The 21,808-nt window shown below is 40.0% G+C and overlaps 1 protein-coding gene across 2 annotated transcripts in view; it reads right to left on the bottom strand.

The window, feature by feature from the left end:
* Positions 1-21,808, bottom strand: part of BRD7 (bromodomain containing 7) — a 41,615-nt gene continuing 19,807 nt past the window's right edge. Inside the window, exons 5-17 of one of the 2 annotated variants that reach the window (XM_021094213.1) lie at positions 21,368-21,512; positions 17,587-17,697; positions 12,848-13,032; positions 11,242-11,365; positions 10,539-10,614; positions 7,133-7,240; positions 6,472-6,607; positions 4,346-4,457; positions 3,023-3,079; positions 1,530-1,644; positions 1,095-1,238; positions 721-864; positions 1-190 (exon numbers count right to left, since the gene is read on the bottom strand). In XM_021094213.1, coding sequence (XP_020949872.1) covers positions 135-190; positions 721-864; positions 1,095-1,238; positions 1,530-1,644; positions 3,023-3,079; positions 4,346-4,457; positions 6,472-6,607; positions 7,133-7,240; positions 10,539-10,614; positions 11,242-11,365; positions 12,848-13,032; positions 17,587-17,697; positions 21,368-21,512 — 1,513 coding nt within the window. In that variant the 3' untranslated portion in view covers positions 1-134. The remainder of the gene's footprint in view (positions 191-720; positions 865-1,094; positions 1,239-1,529; positions 1,645-3,022; positions 3,080-4,345; positions 4,458-6,471; positions 6,608-7,132; positions 7,241-10,538; positions 10,615-11,241; positions 11,366-12,847; positions 13,033-17,586; positions 17,698-21,367; positions 21,513-21,808) is intronic. The other variant, XM_021094214.1, reaches the window with a different exon arrangement.

Here is a 21,808-nt window from a genome sequence, read left to right as displayed (position 1 = left end):
TCTGGAACATTAAAATTGTTCCAAAGTTTAATTAAAAACACAATTTACAAATATTTAATATCTTCTGAAAAGCATTTCCAAGTTAAGAGTGAAAAAAAATATGTACATAATATATAATCAAATACCAGTTAGCTTCAAATCCCATCAGGTCCACACTCAGTAACATCAGTCTTTTTAGGTTCTTCAAAATCTGGGGAAAAAAACCAAAAAAACCCTTCATTCAGCACTCTTTTCCTTTTAATTAAAAGAGGGATGTGAAGGAGTTCCCACTGGGGCTCAGTGGTAACGAACCCGACTAGCATCCATGAACACACGGGTTCAATCCTGGCCTCGATCAGTGGGTTAAGGATCTAGTGTTGTCACAAGCTGTGGTGTAGGTTGGCAGCAGCAGCTCTGCATTTGCCCCCTAGCCTGGGAAGTTCCATGTGCCACAGGTACGGCCCTTAAAAAAAAAAAAAAGGGATGTGAAGATGAAGAGTAACTGCTGACAGTCCTTTTTTACCATGTTCAAGGTTAAAGACTAGGTGCATAACTGGAGCTTTTTCTGTGAATGTGTGAAATCTTCATTTAGTCTTTAGACACGATGGAAGTAAAACTAAAACAGCTCATGCATTATTAACACAAAGAGGCCCAACTTTGCCGATGTTACTTGGGGGGAGACGGCTGATAGTCCCTTCACTCACATCGAGCCCTCTGCTCTCCCGAGACACAGGCACGTACCTTCTGTTAAATCCACAAAGTTGTTCTCAGCGACCGGGGAGGGGATGGAAATCCCCATTGCTTTTCGGACTCCGTACGTGCTGACAATATCACCTGGAGTTACTTGCTGTGCCAGTTCTTTAAGGTTATTGGTCACCTGTTCAGCTAGAAAAAAAAAAAAAAAAAAATCAACATAAAAATAGTTTAAGGTACTGAAATGTGTTTCCTTTAGATAACTGAAAAAAAAAAAAAAAAATCAAAAGCCCAATAAACATATACATGCAAAAAATCAACTGTCCATGGTGGTCTTTCGTGGTTACTTTATAGCTGTGTCACTCCTGGGAAGGTTTCCCTTTAAGCCCCCTGCTTCTCCTCCTACCAGAGGCGCAACGTACCGAGATGCATTTCTCTGTACGAGGGACCCAAGAGACAGATCATGTTGGGAGGCGGTCTGGTGCTTAGACGCTCATTCTGGGCCTCCTGGAGCTCCCTGAGCAGTCTGGTGGTCTCATCGAGTTTCCTCTGGAACACTTCGGCTTCTGTGTGGTAAGAAAAACAACTTACAGCATGGACTTAACGTCTCTCCGATCTTGTGCAATAAACTGAGTACTATGCTCTGGGGTTTTGCTAGTTGTTGGTTAGTCTTCTCTCCTCAAGGGAGTGATTCCCCTCAAGAAAGCAACACTGCAGACAGGCTTTCTCTTCACTGAAGCATGGCCGGCCAAGATGCTCCTGTAGAGAGTGGCCATGCTGCTCTGTGCTAGCGTGACATTCAATCTTGAGTGCCTGGGTCATGAAGAATTTCTTTCAAACCTTCTGGAGACACTCACCTTCAGAGTCAAAAACTTCCACGGGAGCTCCAAAGTTTGTCACTGCTTTCAGTGCTATGAGCCTGTCCTGATTACTGGAGTCTAAATAGCCTGCTGGCTCGATGTCTGCAACCAGCTTTAAAAAAAAAAAAAAAAAAAAAAAAAAATTCAGTTTGCTAAGCCCTAACAGTGCTAGAACGAGAAATTAGTAAGACGGTTTGTGTTTATTAACTGAGTTGTCTTACTTATTGTTATAATTCTGATGCCTATAACAACCTTTAGAATGCCATTTCCAAATCCTGGCAACAGTGTCCACAAATCCACACTTCTCTGTAATGGAATAGTGAGTCTTACACAATCCGCATTTTTTTTTTTTCCTTTTTAATCACTACTCCAAAGATAAAGGCTTCGTTACTGCCTGCCTACACTGTGAAGATTTTGTTGATTATCACAGTGCTGCATGTTTCTGAGGTTCACAGGCAATCTTTCAGTCTACACAGTGGCACTCCTCTACAACAGACCTCAAACACGAGATACTTCCTGGGCCTCCTCCTGGCCCCAAAGCCAGACTGTCAGAATTGCAAGCAAGAAACAAAATCCTAAAAAGAGTGTTTTATTTTTGGAATCACAAGACCCAGAGTTTCCATAACCCCAACGCTGCTTTGTAGGAAGAGATCAATCCTGATAACAAGTAACCAAAAGTTAAGGGTTCTGTTTCAACTGCGGTATGCACTCCGAGCTCAAACAGTCTGATCACCCAATTTCTCTGTGTACATATGAGCTAAAAGTGTGTGGTGCAGAAAATGGTATCAGTGCATACTGACTGCCATTTCAGCCGGGGCCTTACAACTCTACTCTATAAACTTCTTGCCCAGCTTTCCTTCCCATTCTTAAGATTCTTTCTTTTTCTTTTTTTTGCTTTTTAGGGCCCCACCTGCGGCATATGGAGGTTCGCAGGCCAGGGGTCCAATTAGAGCTGTAGCTGCTGCCCTACGTCACAGCCACAGCAACAGAGGGACCCACACCACAGCTTACAGCAATGCTGGATCCTTAACCCACTGAGCACAGCCAGGGATCGAACCTGTGTCCTCATGGATACTAGTTAGATTTGTTTCTCCTGAGTCACGACAGGAACTCATATTTTTCTTTTAAAATAAAAACTTTCAGAGTTCCCTGGTAACCTCAGCAGGTTAAGGATCCAGTGTTGTTACTGCTGTAGTAAGGGTTTGATCCGTGGCCTGAGAACCCCCACATGGGGGGAAAAAAAAAAAAAGCTTTATCATTTACGCTTTTTAGCTTATTCTCTATTTAAATATTTCTTATAAAGAATGAAATACAGCAGTTCTGTTATGGCTCAGCAGGTTAAGGATCTGGCATCGTCACTACTGTGGCTCTGGTTATAGCTGTGGAATGGGTTTGATCCCCGGCCCGTGAAGTTCTGCATGCTATGGGCCAAAAACAATAACAATGAAACAAGAAATAAAGAATAAAATACAATAAAAAAATATAATCACCTCCATTTCTTTTGCTGTGTCAAGTGTCCTAGGCTGGCCTTCCTCTTCAGGTGATGACTATAAGGAGAAAGAAAAACACTTTATTAAAAGATATATACAAGGAAAATAGAAAAATATCAAGAATTTCATGGCAAGATAAAAGGAATAAGAACATGATTAAAATATAATTTTTAAAACAAAAATGAATTAGATATAATTATTTGCATTTTGAGAATACTGTGTGAGGAGTTCCTGTCGTGGTGCAGCAGAAACGAATCCGACTAGGAACCATGAGATTGCGGGTTTGATCCCCCTGGCCTTGCTCAGTGGGTTAAGGATCCGGCGTTGCCATGAGCTGTGGGTCTGGCTTTGCTGTGGCTCTGGCATAGGCTGGAGGCTACAGCTCCGATTGGACCCCTAGCCTGGGAACCTCCATATGCCGAGGATGCAGCCCTAGAAGAGACAAAAGGACAAAAAACGAACTGTGACACAGTGGGTTAAGGATCCAACTGCAGTGGAAGTGAGGGTTTGAACCCCAGCCCAGCTTAGTGAGAGTTAAGGTCAGTGGGTTGAGGATCTGGCGCTGTCATAGCTGTGGCTCGGATTTGATCCCTGGCCCAGGAACTTCCATTTGCTGCAGGTGTGGCAAATATATATATATTTAGTTCTCACTGAACCTCAGGTGCTGACTCAGCTCTGCTGACGGGTAACCAAATGACAGGTACAGTGAGGGCAGAGGACAAGACAAATACAGTCAGAGCCACGAGGAAGAGTTATGACCCAGAGGAGACAGGGTTCATCTAATTACAGTGACAAGGACATTCTGGAGATGAACTCTCCTCCATACCAGAAGGAACATTTTCTGGTTCTAATCTTTGAGCCAAGTCTCTGAATTATCCCAGATAGTTTAAAGTATTAATAAAAGACAGCAGTGAGAAAGCTTTTTACTTTTTCACTTAAGGCTCTGCCACTGCTGTTACTGCATAATAAGGAAAAAGACATTCCCTATCATTTTAGTCGACTCAGTTTCAAGTGAGTAAGACTTCCTTTTTTTGTTAGGGTACATAACATGAGCTGACTTCTTGAGTTATAACCCCCATTTCTGATTCCTACGTTCTCAAGATGAGGCGATAATGACAATCTTCTGGCCTCACAGATCCTAGTGGCCGAGTTACTCGTTTCCGTTCATTGTCCTCCACCCATGGTCTCCACCCGGGCTGGGCTGTCTTTTCAGCGGAATGGAGTCCAGCTGTCACAGTGGTTAATCCCATGGTTTCATAACAGTGATGACTAACACTTGAGAGCCAATGACAAATCACCCTGTTTCTTGAGCAGCATTCTTACCGTCTCGGACTCTTGCAGGGTTCTAGAATGTCCTCCTTTTGTTAAAACATCCAGTAAACTATCTGCCATAACGTATGGATAATCTTGGCATGTGGCCAAAAACTCATGGATGCTGAAAAAAGAGTGTTAGGAAAGTCACTTTCACATAAATCACCTCCACTGGCGTAATCTCCCTGTTACAGCCCGCTGTTTCACCAGACACCCTGGGTTCACACACCACGGTGTGACACCTTCCACCTAGGCACAGCACTACTGACGTATTTACCAGGGATCAGGACGGAATTAAACAATATCAAGAACACGGTGAAAAGGAGATGCTCCTGTGGAAACCTTCAAGGAAAAACAAGACCTCGGTGAGGACGGGGTCCCGGGCTCAGTCAGCAGGGCTCTTTGCTCCTCCCTTCACTGCCTCCCTCAGGCGACTGCAGTCACTCACGACTCTCATGTGTACTGAAACCTCTCAAAGTTACACCTCTGGTTTGGACTGTACTTTTTGGACAGCTCCATGGGGAGCTCTAATGGGCTTCTCAAAACGTCCAAAATTGAGTTGCTCAATCTAAAATCTTCCCCTTGTCAGTAAACAGCAATGTCATCTTTCTAGGCTCTGTCTAAAACCGTGGAGTCCTGGACTTCTCACTCTCATGCCCCATTTCGACCAGTCAAGAGACCCGACTGGCTGACCACTGGCCCTTTCTCAGCACCTCAGCTGCCACCTCCACGGTCCATTTCTCACTTGGATCTTGACAGCAGCTCCCGTTTCCTCCCTTACCACCCGCAATCTGTTTTCCACACCGCAGCCACAGCGATCCTTTTACAATGATAAGCCAGATTCAGTAACTACCCTGCTCAAAATCCACCAATATTTTCCCATTTCACTTAGAATAAGACTCCAAGTCCTTGCAAAGATCTACCTATACTCTTTCTGCCCCTGACCGCTCTTCTTGTTCTTTAAAGGTATAGGGCAGGTTCCCACCTCAGGGCCTTTGCACAGTTATTCCACTGGCCAGAACGCTCTTCTTTTGGAAGACAGCTATGTTTGCTTCTTTAGTTTTTGCTCCAAGTTCACTTAGCAAAGCCTTCCCTGACTATCCTATTTAAAGCTGCACCCCTCTCTCAATCCTAGCCACTATCTTCCTTTGTGTTTTTACTTTTCTTCAAAACCCCTGTCATCATCTGATGACAGCATTGTTCCCCCGTGGAAACCCCCAGCATCTAGAAGAATTGCCTGGAACATAAGGAACATGCAATGCCTATTTGTAGAATGCGTGTATGAATAATCCAGAAGGAACTTGTTCAAGCTGGTGAGAAGAGGTCTAAAGGATACAAATACCTTGATCTTAAACCAGAGTCAGTCTCTGACTTAAGGACCTCTGCCCTGTAAAAACACTGCCACCACCACCACCATACATGTATAAAAGTGAACAATCCCCTCTTTGTCAGAAAGACCAAGAGATTGGCTAATCTATGGAGTAAATTCTTACACATAATGAAGTTAACAAGGTTCCAATGCCAAGAAGGAATAACCCAAGCTCAGTGTCCCACCCCGAGCCAGAATCCCAGTAAACCAGGACAAAATCTCATTAAGTTGATGGGATGCAAAGTACTCAGTACCCTACACAACACGGAAAGTGATCTTCCCACAGAAACATGGAATAAGGGACGGCTGAGTGCAGCTGCGATTGTTACGGCTGCCTTAGGAATCGAACCATGTCCCCCTCTGATCCTGGGGAAAATATGCTGCGGCTTCCCAAACCGATCAAGTTTGGAACAACTCACTGCCACACAAAAATGTTACAGAAGAACAAGTGGCACATCAACATTGTGAAGCAACAAGCTCCTGAACTTTAGCAAGCTGAGGTAGATAGCATCTTTAAAGATATTTTTGCAAGAATTAAAGTACTGCACATACCACCATCAGAAAATACTAGGGAGATACATTCTCTTTTTAAAGTATTTAGTTTCCACTAAAGAATGATGATAACTACAGGTCTATTTAATTAATGTCAATTAAAAAAACTGCTAGACACATTTTCTACCATTTGAATAACTGTGTTGATAGATTACTTATATGTATCTCTATTTTAGGACAATGTAGCACTCAGAATACTGATGAACTGGTGGCTCACCTGAAATCATTTGGGAGATCAGAGTCTTCTCCATAGGTTGAATAGATTAAATCAGAATCGTCCTTGCTGATATTTGCAAATGTGGAGTCGTAATGTGGCGCATAAGAACTGTAGGGTCCATAATTCAAGTATAACACTGTTGATTAAAAAAACAACAAAAATTACAATACTATGCTTTAACTTGTATGTCATTCTATTTTTTTTAATTATTATTAATGAAGTTGCAATTCAAGTGAATTTTTCCCCACAAAGGGGAAAGAAATCACAAGACTCATTTGGAACATTAATACTGATTTTCTAGTTTCTTCCTTTTTTTTTTTTTTTTGGCCGTACCCATAGCATACGAAGTTCCTGGGCTAGGGACTGAATCTGAGCTGCTGTTGTGACCTATGCCACAGCTGTGGCAATGCCAGATTCTTAATTCACTGAGCCAGGCCAGGGACTGAAGCTACACCTCGCCAATGACCTGAGCAGCTGGATCCTTAACCTACTGTGCCATAGCAGGAACTCCTTCTGTTTCTCCTTAAAAAAACAGCTAACTAATGTTGCAAAAATATCATAAAGAGAGTTAGTGTATAAAGCAATTCATGGTAATTATGCATCTTCCCCCTATTCCCTGAAAGAGAGAAAAGAAAAAACCACCACCATGTGGGAGCCTTACCTGGAGTTACTTTGTTCCTTTTATCTTCTTTGAACCCCTGCAAAGTATTCACCCCAGACTGCAGTCTTCCAGTTGTCATGCCCAGTCTCACAGGGCAGTAGCCTGGCTCTAAAATATAAGACGGAGCACGGTGGAGGAAGTGTATGTGGTAGCGAGCCACCAGGTGCTCTGCAGTGTCTGAGTCTGAGTCTATGTGACTCTGGGCGGCCTCACTATACCCATTTTTAACATAAGACAATCTGAGTTGAGAAAGGCAGGAACCCAAGTCTGGTCCTTTTCATTACGCTCTGTTGCCTCCTGAAATTCTTTTTTTTTTTTTTTTTTTTTTTTTTTTGTCTTTTTTGTTGTTGATGTTGTTGTTGTTGCTATTTCTTGGGCCGCTCCCTCGGCATATGGAGGTTCCCAGGCCAGGGGTCGAATCGGAGCTGTAGCCACCGGCCTACGCCAGAGCCACAGCAACACGGGATCCGAGCTGTGTCTGCAACCTACACCACAGCTCACGGCAACGCCGGATCCTTAACCCACTGAGCAAGGGCAGGGACCGAACCCGCAACCTCATGGTTCCTAGTCGGATTCGTTAACCACTGCGCCACGACGGGAACTCCCTGAAATTCTTTATAATCATGTTGCACTTCACTTTAAAAAAACATTAAAAGTTGGTCCTTTTAATGTTAAGATGATGGAAGTAAACCAGTAGAAAAGGTCAAATAAAAGACTGAGTGAGGGAAGATACCTCATTAAAGAAAAGCACTTATATTCAGGATAAATTAATCTCTACAAGAGGCAGACTTGTAGTACAGGGAAGAACAGCCCTTAAAGATGTGAGAGCTGCAAACGAGGAATGAACCCCTGTAATGACAATGGAAATCTGTGATGCAAGAATAAGAATCAAGGCCAAGCACAAGAAAATGTGGTCTCTGGCAAAATCCAACAGAAAGGGTGTTTTCTCCTGAAGAAGATCTCAGTTTTGTAACATGACCCTGGAACAGCGTCCACTTGCACGGGTGATCACTGAGATAAAATAAACACACTTGTGAGAAACTTCAAATGTGTACATCAGACTTTGCTTGGTAATAAGCAGTCTGGAATTTGGTGTCCTAATTGATAATGGTACCTCCAACCAAGAGGATGAAACTGAGACGTCAACTGGGGCATCCTCCATCTTAAACCAGTCAACTGGCCTCCCAGGGGAGCTGCTTTAAGTGTTAGCAGTCAAGTCAGCTGCTCTAAGGGTGAGGCATTTCCTAATGCCTCCAGGAAACCCCGAGAACCAGACCAAGAGCAGAGACCAGAACCCCAGGTACAAAGAAAGGGGCAGATCTTGAGGGGTCACCTAAGTCAATTTAGTTGTAGCTCTTATCACCAAATTTTCACCACAGATACACTAGAAAGAGCAATGTTCTGAAAACTGTGGCCTTTTCTTTGACCTGAGACTCTGAAAGATTCTACTATGAAAACTTCAAGTGAAAGTAAAAAATGACCTTCACTTTGAAAACCAACCACTAGTTCCTTTTCTTCTAAGTTAAGGAGACTAATAATGTTTTCCTTCTTCAGCATTTCATGAGTGGAATGCAAGGCTAAAAGAGTACACTGATAGGCTTGCCTGTTCAGTCTTTCTTTTTTTTTTTTTTGTCTTTTTGTCTTTCATCTTTTGTTGTTGTTGTTGCTATTTCTTGGGCCGCTCCCGCAGCATATGGAGGTTCCCAGGCCAGGGGTTGAATCGGAGCTGTAGCCACCGGCCTACGCCAGAGCCACAGCAATGCGGGATCCGAGCCGCGTCTGCAACCTACACCACAGCTCACGGCAACGCCGGATCGTTAACCCACTGAGCAAGGGCAGGGACCGAACCCGCAACCTCATAGTTCCTAGTCGGATTCGTTAACCACTGCGCCACGACGGGAACTCCCTGTTCAGTCTTAAAATGCATCAAGCTCTTCCTCTTCTCTGCTTCAAGGTTTTTTTTTTTTTTCCTTTGACCTGCCATTTCCCAATCCCTTACTCACCATTTTGGGCTCAACCCAAACATCTCTTCAAAAAGCCGTGTCTGACCCCCAGACACTAGACAGGTACATCTCCTGTTACTTACTACTCTGCTGTGCTGTTACTCTGATGAACAGATTCGCAGTAGACAAGTCACCATCTCTTCACATGATTCTTTTTTGTGTCCTCCTTTCCCTCACCCCACAGAACATAAGAGGAAGGGACTTGGCTCTTCCTGCTTTGCCCCCCTTTGTACACTTCAAGCTCCGTAGAGAGTGCCTTGCTCACAGCAAACAATAAACTCTGGAGTACTGGAGTACTCTCTTTTTAAGGACCACACCGGTGGCATACGGAAGTTCCCAGGCTAGGGGTCTAATCGGACCTGCAGCTGCCAGCTTGCATCACAGCCACGCTGGATCTCAGCCACGTGCAGGCATTCTGTCATTATTCATTTTTGTATCTCCAATTCTCTCTCCCCTAACAGTGGTATAAAAATAGATATTTATAAAATAAATTAACACACTCATATTTGCTTATCACAATACATGATTTACTCCCCTGTTGGATGACAAAAAATTCCCATTCTTACATCAAATTTTAAAATATTCCCTATACTATCTCCATTAAAATATCTTTTGAGAAAAATATAAATATGACAGTGATTCTCAACCATTATAAAAACTTCATCAACCACAGTGAAAGACATAATGTCATTAACTATGTATTATTTCATTACTATTAAGGTACTACATGGCATATATGTTCATTTTATTCTCTGAAATTAAAAAGCCAATTAAGGAGTTCCCATTGTGGCTCAGTGGTTAACGAACCTGACTAGTATCCATGAGGTTCGATCCCTGGCCCTGCTCAGTGGGTTAAGGATCTGGTATTGCCATGAGTTGTGGTGTAGGTCGCAGACATGGCTTGGATCCTGCGTTGCTGTGGCTGAGGCGTGGGCTGGCAGCTACCGTGACAATTCAATCCCCAGCTTGGGAACCTCCATATGCCACAGGTGCGGCCCTAAAAAGACGAATGACAAAAAAAAAAAAAAAAGCCAATTAAATTTACTATGCCATAATCTGAGGGTTTTAAGCTACTTCAAGAAATAACTGGACCTTTATACCACAGTCTCTTAAAACCAGAGCTAGAAGTTACTGCTTAGTATTTTGGCTTTGTTAATGGTAGGTATGATATTCCAGGAACTTTTATATTTTAAAGAAAGTGATCTATAGTACCTATTTTGGGATGAAATAAAGTTAGGCTAGCTGTTAGCATGAAATACACAGGCCTAGGGAAGTTCTTTGTGGATAATGACACAGTTGGGTTTAGCAATATTCAGACTTGCTGCTTTAAAACGTTAACCAAGGCTACTGTTCATTGCCAAATTAGCATCAAGCTCATGCACAGTGTAATTCTGTCAACCTACCTCCGACAACAGGATCCACAGGATGGAGAAGTCCCAATGTTGTTGTTCCATCTGGCTTTCTCCTTTCAAATTCACACTGCAATGACCCAAAGTATTCAAATGGCATAAAGTTTTGTATATCATATATGTAACTCATATATGTTTAGTCTAACCAATATTACAGGTGGCTATCACCTGTACTCAGTCATCAACTTTCACACTTGTCTCCACGTACATAGGAGCTGATGGGTTAAAGAAATGAAGGTTAGCGACATCTCAGATTTTTAAAGAGCTGTGTGGGTCCTTAAGGCCACAGATTCTGCTCACTCTATTAAAAAAGGATACTAAAGGCCAGGGAAGGGGAGTGACTTGCCCCAAGTCATATATGAATTCATCTGGTCTTAAAGCCAATGTGCTAAACAGTATGAGTGCAAAAGACCGGTATGTAAATGTTTTCTGGTAAGCTTAAAGTACGTGCTTCATTTTCCAACTTCAGAACGTATTAACATCACTTAAAAAAACACCTATCCCAAACCCCTTCATCCGTCAAGTGAGGACAATATTATGTACTTTAAAAACAAATATATTACTTTTTCTTCTGTGAATGCTGTCCTGAAGAGCACTATGGCAGATACAGACTGGAAGTACACAAGCAACTTAAAAATGAAAAGTTTCAGACAACCTGAATCAGTAGGTTATGTAAAAAATGAAAAAGCTTCATCACCTGACTATTAACCAGCCGCCTGGTCAGCTTTCCTCCAGATTCCTTAACAATGCGGTCAATCTGCTCCTGCTCTCTTTCTAAATTATTGCTTTTAAATTTATCTTCAAGCACATCTTTGTCTTTCCTGAAAACACACATTAATACTAAGTAAAAAAAGAAAAGATGAAAACATTAAAATGTAATTCCAAATATGAATACAACTAAAGTGGAAAAATTTGCACTACTGGCACTAATTAAAACACTGTTCCTTAATGGCCTGGTAAGGGGCCCTAATATTATACAAGCAGTAAAGCAAACAAACCAAGTATGCTGGGTAGTTTACTCCCTTTTTTTGTCCAGTGTTATCTGCTTTAAACATTTTTCTTAGTACATTCACAGAAATGAATTTTACCTCAAATATATTTTAAAGGGAGAGGGATGCACAATTTTTTTTTTTTTTAAGGGCTGAACCTGCAGCATATGAAAGTTCCCAGGCTAGGGATCAAATTGGAGCTACAGTGGCCCGGCCTAAGCCACAGCCACAGCCACACCAGATCCGAGCTGAGTCTGTGACCTACACCACAGCTCACAGCAACATTGGATCCTTAACCTACTGAGCAAGGCCAGGGATTGAACCTCTGTCCTCATGGATATTAGTTGGGTTTGTTACTGCTAAGGCACAATGGGAACTTGTTGCTTTATTTTATTTACAGTTTGTTTTTTTAAGTTCAATTTTTAAAATTTAAATTTAAAATAAACATATATTTAAAATGCATAAACCTGGCCAATGCACACACACAGACATATAAACCTAGAAGTTCCCTTGTGGAGCAGCAGGTTAAGGATCTGGCATTGTGGCAGCCATGGCACAGGCCACAAGTGCAGCATGGGTTAGATCCCTGGCCTGGGAACTTCCACATGCCATAAGTGCCTCCCTCCTCCCCACTCCCCCCTACCCCCCCAAAAAAAGAAAGAAAAAAAAGAATAAAACGTATAAACCTTAGAAATAAAACAAAAACTTTGGCACAAGTTTACTTTCTTTGCATTATGACAGCAAACATCCAAGCTGCTGAAACCCTCTCCCAGAGCTGTCGGCGAGGTGCTGGGCGTCGGGGCTGGTGGGCAATGGTATGAGCAGGACCGTGTCCAGCCACACCAGCTGCTGCCTGGAAGGACCAGTGGTTCATTACTGATCCTACTAGCTGACGTTGAGTGGAAAACATGCACACATCTCAGTGACAGCCATGTGTTTATAAAGTAGCTTTAACTGTGCTTAGGCTTAAGTACTGTCTCAACTCCTTTGTGGAATGAGGTAATGAATACATGCTTTTTTTTCTTAAACAAATAGTTCTATTAAAATAAATTCACTAACAATATGACCCTCTAAAGATAACTTGCTGGCTTTCAAATTACTTTCATAAAGAATACACATTCAGAACTATTTTTGGAATTGTGTTTGGACAATCCCACACAGTGCTCTGTAGCAGAAGAGGGGTATCACATCACCAAAACGGACTTTCACCACAAACCCAACCAACCACAGACCCAAGGCAGGCCTCCACTCAGTATTTCCCCCGTCACCGGACTGACAAAGAAGCTTAACCTTAATATTGCAAAGATTCTTTACTTTTTATTTTCCTTATTGGGGCTCTTGAAGCCTTGTGCCTCAGTGTCTCCGGAGTCCTCCCTCTCCCTCGGCCAGCAGCCGCTGTCCTCCCCGCTCGGCGAGGTGTCTGCTCTATCTTTCTGCTTTCGACTTTTCTGCAGGTCTGCCATGAAGTCTATGCTCTGCTTCAGGCTCTGAATTCGCTCCTGAAAATATTCAAGAATATTCTTATTGCATGTTTGTCACCCCATTTTTAAAGTGAAGCATTTTTTTTCCCCCACCAGAGTTTGTACTTATCCTGTCATTAACTAGGGAAGAAAAACCAATTAAATGTAATTATACCAACGGAGTAGAGTATTCAGGAACGAGGACAGTAACGTCCCTTCCTTCAACTCAGATAATTTCCAACATATGAGAATATTTTGTAACTTTACTGCATCATTAAAAATTCATAGAAGAGAAAGTGTGAATAAAGATTAAGCATACTTTCCAGTACTAAATTTAAAAAGTAAAATTTCATTTAATGGCATGTTCAGATTTTACATTGAACAGATTACTTTCTCTTTCTCAGGTGTGTAAAACCTGGAACATGTCAACATGTGAAGCTTCTGGTATCCTGGGATGACCACTGATGACTCTGGCCTTTTTCTCTGCATGAAAATACGCCTCAAGGAGCATAAAAGAGGGTTAAAGGGGGTTAGCACAGCTACTTCCTCAGAGTGCAAAATGTTCTGACCAAAGAAATGTTATTTCTATTCTGTGAAACATGTGCTGAATTTTCCACTGCATTGATATGCTGTGAAATTTTCATCACGGTTAAAGGGCTTGAAGTTTCTGAAGAAATGTTCAAGAGGCAGATTTGTTCTAGCGACTGCTCTGCCTTGTAACTCTGAGCGTCCTCATCACTGGATAAAACACGGAGTGCAGTCTCCTTAGGGCTGCCTACGACAGCATGGAAGACTTCTGCAGAACAGACACTAAGAATGGAAAGGACAGAGGTCATTCAAATAACAATATAGCCCAGAAATGCTAAATGACTCACCTAAGGTCACAGAACCAGTGACTAAGACCAGGACTCTTGTCTCTCACGATGGGGCCTTCCCTCATCATACTCTGCTGTGTTAGCAGTGCAGACTGGGAGAGCCTCAAGAAAAAAGACCCTGATATTTTTATTGGACTGCATTCTAAAATAATCTTCAAACCATTTAAGTAATATATTTTGTTGTAGACAAAGATATGGGTAGAGGAGAAAAGAAAAATCTTGTTAATTTATTCTCCAGAGAGGAAAAGTCTTAACGGGTTTATCAATCTCGTATTTTTTCTAAGCATTGCACAAATATTAGCAAACGGGAATTATCCTGAACATTCTGTAACAAGCAAATTTATAGTATTTCATCCCATGTGCCTTCCATGGTTTAATTAACAGCTTCCTATTGGACATTTAGCTTATTTCCAAGTTTCCACTATTATAAATAAATGTCTTTAGGAGTCTCTATCTCTTCAGGATAAATCCTAGAAGTGAAAACCCTAGGTCAGAGAAAATGAGTATTTTTAAGGCTTTTGATATTTACTGCCAAACCGCCTTCCAGAAAAGTTGTATCAATTTATACAACTTTATCTGAAAGTTTCACCAGTGTTTGAAATTTTCTCTGAATCCATGGCAAACTGAATACCATTTTAAAAAACTGCTGATTTGACTGTTAAAACAGGTCTTAATACATACTTTAAAAATACTAGTGTGTGGTTACTTCTTACGCCTTTACTGACCATTTGTGTTTCCCCCTGTGTATGTCACTTTAGCCATTTCTTACTTTTTTATTTTTAGTACGTGAAACAGAGGTTGGCTTGTCGTAGGTATTCAATAAATGTTGGCTAAATGAATGGGCTTAGATCACATAGTTCTCAGTAACTTTTTTCCCCCCCTCTTTTTAGGGCCACACCTGCAGCACATGTAAGCTCCCAGGCTAGGGGTCAAATTGGAGCTGCAGCTGCCAGCCTACGCCACAACCACAGCTAATACCAGATCCAAACCACATCTTACGCCTATGCAGCAGCTCGAGGCAATGCTGGATTTTAACCCACTGAGCAAGGCCAGGGCTTGAACCTGCATCTTCATGGACACTATGTCGGGTTCTTAACCAGCTGAGCCACAATGGGAACTCTACAAAGTTCTCAGTAACCTTTTAATTTCCATTGTAGAATTTTATAAAGCAGAATCTACATTAAGAACATTTGGGGATTTAAAAAAAACACAACATGTATAAAATTAAAATCGTTCAATTAGAGAAATCTTCTGGATTTCAACATAAGTCATGGAAAAAAGCTGAGTTTGACTTTATTCCAGAAGCAGTGTCTTTCTTTATTGGTAATTCGAATGTCTTCAAATCAGCACAGTTTATCAATTCTCGATTTTGAAAATGACTAAGAAGGCTTGATTCCTTGCCATTGATAATAGCTAACACCTAGTGAGTACTTACCCACACACCGGGCAAAATTCTATGAGGTAAGCACTATTGTTAGGCCATTTTATGTGACCGGAAAAAGGCTGAGAAAGGTTACATGGCCTGTCTGGGGTCACAGAGCATCTTGACAGAGCCAGGACTTGAATCTCCATTACTCTGATCCAAAGCCACTATACTACAAATTTATACTATAATGCAGCATTTGGTATTTATTTAGGAGGTCATAAGTTATTCTACATATTCCATTTCTTTGTAAAAATAATATATCCACTAACAATCACTATTTGTATGTGAAAAAAATGATGAATGAACTGCTCTACAATTTTTACACTGAACATTCAAAACCAGTTATCTGTAAAAAGACACCATTCATGGAAGGGTGCACTGGGCTCTCTTGGGAGATGTGCTATTAGAAGAGTGACTTAGAAGGTCTAAATTTAAATGTGTAAAAATCACTGTTGTAAGGATCCCTCCCATCTAGGGTGGAGAGAACAGTCAACAGGAAGCTATAACACAGGATGGGTAGGGCTCCTCAACAGGAAGAGATCTGAAAAAAAGGAAGACAACAGAGAGAGAAAAGGGAAAGTGGAGAAGAAAGTTTATTTTCTGTGCTTCCAGCCCTCCCACCCCCTGTAAAATGCAAGAGATACTGGAATCTTTTGTATGTTATATTAACTACACTAGTTAAAGGTGAGAAAACTGGTAAATCAGAATTGATAAATTTACTTCGGATATGTTACGTCTGCAAATAAAAACTTATCCTAAAAATTCAATGTACATATTTTGTAGTGACTAAGGACTGTATTTGCTGGGCGCAGTTTTACTTCAAATTCAGAAATAACAAATATTTGCAGGTTTTAAAACCTAGAATATGGCTTGGTTTTGGATTCTCAGTCTTGCTGCAAAGAGTGGGATAAACATTTTATATTTCCCTTTCCTCTGAAGACTTTGCCAAAGATGGTAACTGGCTTACATTACAGCTTCCCAAGTCTTTAGGAAAGGGTGGGAACTGATGTTGTCTAAATATTAGGAGTGCAAGAATGATCATCAATCCAAATGTTTTTCTTTTCCTAGTTAAGTGAATCCAAGAATCTTTCAGAGCCAAGCACACAGACACTCAGACATCTGCACACCAAGGCAATTCTTCAAATGTAAAACTGTGATACAACTGATCACCATAAAAATGGCAAACCATGTGCATTTACACAGGACTCACTTCTACTATCCTCTAACCTCCGACTCTCAGCTCAAGCCCTTGATTCTGATTTCTCTTCCTTCTTCCTAGGCCTTGTAGCCACTCATTTCTTCTTTGCAAAATCCTTCTCCTATCTGTTCTTCTTGCTCTCCTCCCTACTCTAGTTCTTGCTGAGAATCAGCATACTGATGCTAGTAATTACCTTGGAGATCTCAGACTAAACCTTTTCCTCTCCAGATGAGAACACTGAGGTCCCGAGTGGTCAGTCTTGCCCAAGGTCCACACATTGGTGGAAAAGGGCTGAGAGTCCTCTGACTTCCTGCCAGGGCAAGAGGCCAGGATTATCTCAGTTAATTTTCTATCCTACGTGGAACCATGAGCAAAACCTCAAAAGATGTGACTTAATCTTGTGAGCTCTCCTTTGCTCCCAGCAGATTAATGCCATCAATCACCTCAATTTACCCTTCGAGATCTTCTGTCAGCCATCATTCAGCGATGCCACTCCTGTAACGCTCTGCTTCTATTTACAGTATCTGTTTTGAACAAGTTATCAAATTTAAGCTCCCTCCTGAAGCTTGATGATGATGTGTCCATGTCTTTGCACATGTTTCTCCCATCTCAAATGCCTTACTACACACCACTTCTTGTCCTTTAAGGGAGAGTCTGCTCCTGCGGGGAGGTGGCTTTGAGAAAATTCCAAGTTACTGCTCATTTGTACATTTAGTTTCTTTCTACTTGAAGGAGAACAGTAGACTCCATCCTTACAAAAGCGAAGTAGCTTTCCTCCTAAAAAGTCTCATAATTCATCGAATCTATCCCATTCTGGAATTCAGGTTGATGTTTCTTTCACAGCAAATACAAGTCTATCTAGTGAATACCAATTTGACAGTTTCTAAATAAGTGAATGCCACTATTTATCAATTCCAAATGAGAATCTTCCTGCTTTAATTTTCTTCTTTTTTTCATTTAATATTTCCTACTTAAATATGACCAGCCTTTAAAATAAAACCAGTATTGTATTGGATCTGTATCACTATGACCAAAAAACAAAGGGATATAGATTTTACAATAAATTATTATTTATGACAAAGAATTTCCTTTACCTGGCTAAGAATTTTCATCCCTGAGTGCAACAGCTTCTTAGCAGCTTTATAATAAATGGTCTCCGGTTTGTTGTAAATCATAGCATTAGTACACATTAATTTGAAGTTATCCTGCAGAGAAAATATTAAGAAGGAAATGCATTAAAACAAAACAAAGTGCCTTCCTATCCCAGTTTGAAATCATGTAGCTCCTCAAAACTAAAAACAACAGCAAAAAACAAAAAACCCAAAAAACAACAGAAAATCTAATCTTTTATTGTTTACTAAACATTAACAGCAATTTATTAAGTTTTAAAAGTCACTAAAACAAATACGGCTAAATCAATTTAAATACCCTACTACAGGAGTTCCTGCTGTGGTTCAGCGGTAACAAACCCGACTAGTATCCATGAGGACATGGGTTCAATCCCTGGCCTTGCCCACTGGGTTAAGGATCTGGCGTTGCCGTGAACTGTGGTGTAAGTCGCAGATGAGGCTCAGATCTGGCATTGCTGTGGCTGTGGTGTAGGCAGGTGGCTACAGCTCTGATTCGACCCCTGGCCTAGGAACTTCCACATGCCATGGTGTGGCCCTAAATAGACAATAAATAAATAAAACATCCCACTACATTCCTTTATAAATTCTTTAATATTCTAGAGAAACTACATAAACTTTTGATTCCGAGAGAAACTTTAAAATGGAATTCCTCAGTATAATCTTACTGCAGACATAAAAGAGAGGAGTTCCTGTTGTGGCTCAGTGGAAATAAACTTGTATCCATGAGGATGTGGGTTCGTTCCCTGGCCTCACTCAGTGGGTTAAGGATCTGGTGTTGCCATCAGCTACAGTGTAGGTTGCAGATGTGGCTCGGAGCTGGTGGTGCTGTGGCTGTGGAGTAGGCTGGCAGTGGCAGCTCCAATTCGATGCCTAGTCTGGGAACGTCCATATTCTTCAGGTGCGGCCCTAAAAAGGAAAAAAAAAAAAAAATTAGAATACTTCTTACATTTAATAATTTTAACTTGAGTAGTTTATTTAATTAAAAAACATTATTCTTAGTTTTTTTCTTTTTTTGGCCACATGCGGAAGATCCCAGGCCAGGAACTGAACCTGCCCCAGAGCAGCAACCCAAGCCACTGCAGCAACAAGGCCAGATCCTTAACATTCTGTGCCGCAAGGGAAATCCTATTTTTAGTTTTAAAACAAACATGTTTATTTTACACTTATAAATTAAGAACTTTATTTCAGAACTTGACTGAAAACTGGGACAATGCTAAGTTATCACAATATTTCCTACCAAATTCAAATTAACTGACCAAAAATGGCATAACATTTACAGTAATTTTAAGTGTTTGCATACTATTATAAGCTAAACATAATGTGCAGAATGTTGCAAAATCATGCCAATGTGAAATAAACCCATACAACCTCAAGGAGTTACAACATGTAACTGGAGTAGGCAAATTATCAAAAGGGTACTTATGGTTCAAATTTCAAAGTATGCACATGTGCTAGAGAACTCAATCTCACTGCGTATTTTCATGGTTAAGAAAATTTTACATTGTATAAATGTGAGAGTGATTATGTCAAGGCCTTACTAAGTTAAAATGATAAAAACCCAGCAATAAGGACTCCCAAACTCCTCCTCCAAATCTCAAACAAAACATTCAAGCCACACTATTTAATAACTAGGGCAGCTCAGAACATGTAATGTAATGAAAACTGGTAGAGTGAATATTACCTAGAAGCATCTGAGAAGACTGACTTAAGGGTCATGAATATATTTGGTATTGAAGTAGATGTAGTACGTGTGCATCCTCAGTTCTTGGCCATGTCTCTAATAAGTTAGGTCCTGGATCCCTAAGAGTATGATGGACTCTATGGATCTACTCCTCAAGCATACACAGAAAGGGGAACACAAAAATGTTCATGTAATTTTATGAAGTTTCTGGTCAGCCTAAAGGCTCATCCATGGCTACCCAAAGGACCCCAGGTTAAGAACTCTTGCTACAGATAATCTGAAAAGCTTCCATTCATTAAGAATTATTAAATATGTAATAATTTATATATTTAAAAGGAGGGGCAAGTGAGGAGAGACACTAGATGACCACTGGCCTATGTATAACTGGCAAGAGGAAAATGGATTGCTCTATTGATTACAGGTCTGATCTGTTAAGGCTATTTGTAGATTCCATGAATCATAAGGCTGAATGACCTTTCTGCATACATTCATGTAATAATAATAGCAATAAAAATTGAACAAACTAATGAACTGGATAAGCTAATAAATATTACATCAGGCTACTGAATTTTCCTGAGGGAAAAAAATGTAGTAATGTATAAAACTCTAGAAAGTTAAAAATACATGTTTGTTTCAATCATGATAAATCTTAAACATTTGCTCAAAACACTTAGGGGGGCATACTTCTCCCTCCTGTCATCACAAGAGGAAGACTAGAGAAAAATTATTCATAAAATGGAAAAAAAACTGTGAATAAATTTTCTATTAAGCAATAATAAGGTCAGAAATATGCTGAAATAAACAGTTCTCGCCTAATTTTCACCAGATGAAAAGCTGGGAGAAGTCTGCATTTCTCTGAATAAAATTCCAGTTTTTCAGAGTAAGTGAAATATTATTCACACATTCAAGCTGATAGTAAAGACAGCATTAAATGCTGGTGTTAGTCACAAATTTCAGCTGATCAACATGGATGAAAAAAAAAAAAAGAGAGACCAAATAAAGATAATGCTTGCTGTTTTATTTTCCTTTTATAACTGATTAGGGTCTAGCCCTTGGGTCAGGTGAACACTATAATGTTCACACAGAGAAAACTTAGGTAAGATAGACATTATCTATACCAGTTCAGTTATGTTTGAGATGGTTTGGTACAGAGCAAATTTTAAAAAAACCACGGATTCCTTTTCTCTGGAACATTAAAATGAAAAGTGTAACTCTGAAACCAACACATACCAAGGCTATTTAAAAATGGAAAAAATTTCAACTATAATATTAGGGAGATATATCATCTTGGCAGCTTGTAGGTTAAGTTTTTAATTTCATTTTCATAAAAAGATATGCTAAACATATAGTGAAGTGAACTCAGGGAGCAAATGACTTTCAACGTATGTAATTAAAACTTGTTTTGGTTCTTCTGGATAAGCCAATTTATCAGAAAATGTCTAGAAAAAGAAACTAAATCAACTTCCCTTAAAATACAGATTTTATTCACTGTCTTTAAATAACCTATAATGGAAAATAATCTGAAAAAAAAAGTAACTGAATCACTTTGCTATATACTTGAAACTAATACTGTAAATGAACTATACTTTAATTTAAAAAAATACTGATTTTACCTCTATTGATCTAAAATTAAAAACCAAACATCTTTTAGCTTACAGCTTGAGAAAATACTTTGCAGAACACACAAAATTCAAAATTTTACCAAAATCCACAAAATAATAAAAGACAGAAAATGGGTTAGTTTGTCTGGTTTTCCATCACCAAGCTCAAAAATGTTTTCTATGACAGAAAAATATATTTTGACATTAAAATAAACTTCAGAAAGACCCTGAATACCAGACATGCAGATTTCTACCAAGATTTTGTACACACAGGATCCAAAAGTCTTTATTTTTTTAAAATTTATTTTTTATTTATTTTTTTTTATTTTATTTATTTTTTTCCCACTGTACAGCAAGGGGATCAAGTTATCCTTACAAAAAGTCGAAAAGTCTTATTCTCAACCGAACTGACATGTTACTTTGTAGCATAGCTCAGCCTATGTTTTCAACACAGAAAAAGTACCTTTAGTTCTTCTATGGACTGGTAATCATTGTTCTTGATCTTTTCTTTCATGGTGCTAAAATCCATTGGGTGTTTAATGATCATGGAGTAGCCGGGAGCAATAAAATCAGTCACAGGAAATGAAAAGAAAGCACTTGGATCTTTTCTGTGAAGATATGGGAAAAAGGCAATTTTATTTCTACTACAAACAAACCTACTGGTCAAGGAGCAGAAGCCAGAGGAAACCCTTTAGATGCAGAAAGAATCTGTAGTGGGCTAATGTTTTTCACTGAAAACTGAAGTAATGATTTTAAAGACCTAACTATTTAACAAGCTTAAGATGTTTTTATATACAAATTGTACCCTTAAGAGAGAATCTTTTAAAACATGCAGCTTAATTAATTTGTAGCACCTTCTACATAGAGAAAAATGAAACAAAATAAAAAACCTAAACTAAGTGAC

This window comes from Sus scrofa, chromosome 6 (genome assembly GCF_000003025.6).
Source record: "Sus scrofa isolate TJ Tabasco breed Duroc chromosome 6, Sscrofa11.1, whole genome shotgun sequence".
NCBI classification, from domain to species: Eukaryota; Metazoa; Chordata; class Mammalia; order Artiodactyla; family Suidae; genus Sus; species Sus scrofa.
Note: the sequence above shows the minus strand (reverse complement) of the source record. Positions and strands in the feature narration are given on the sequence as shown.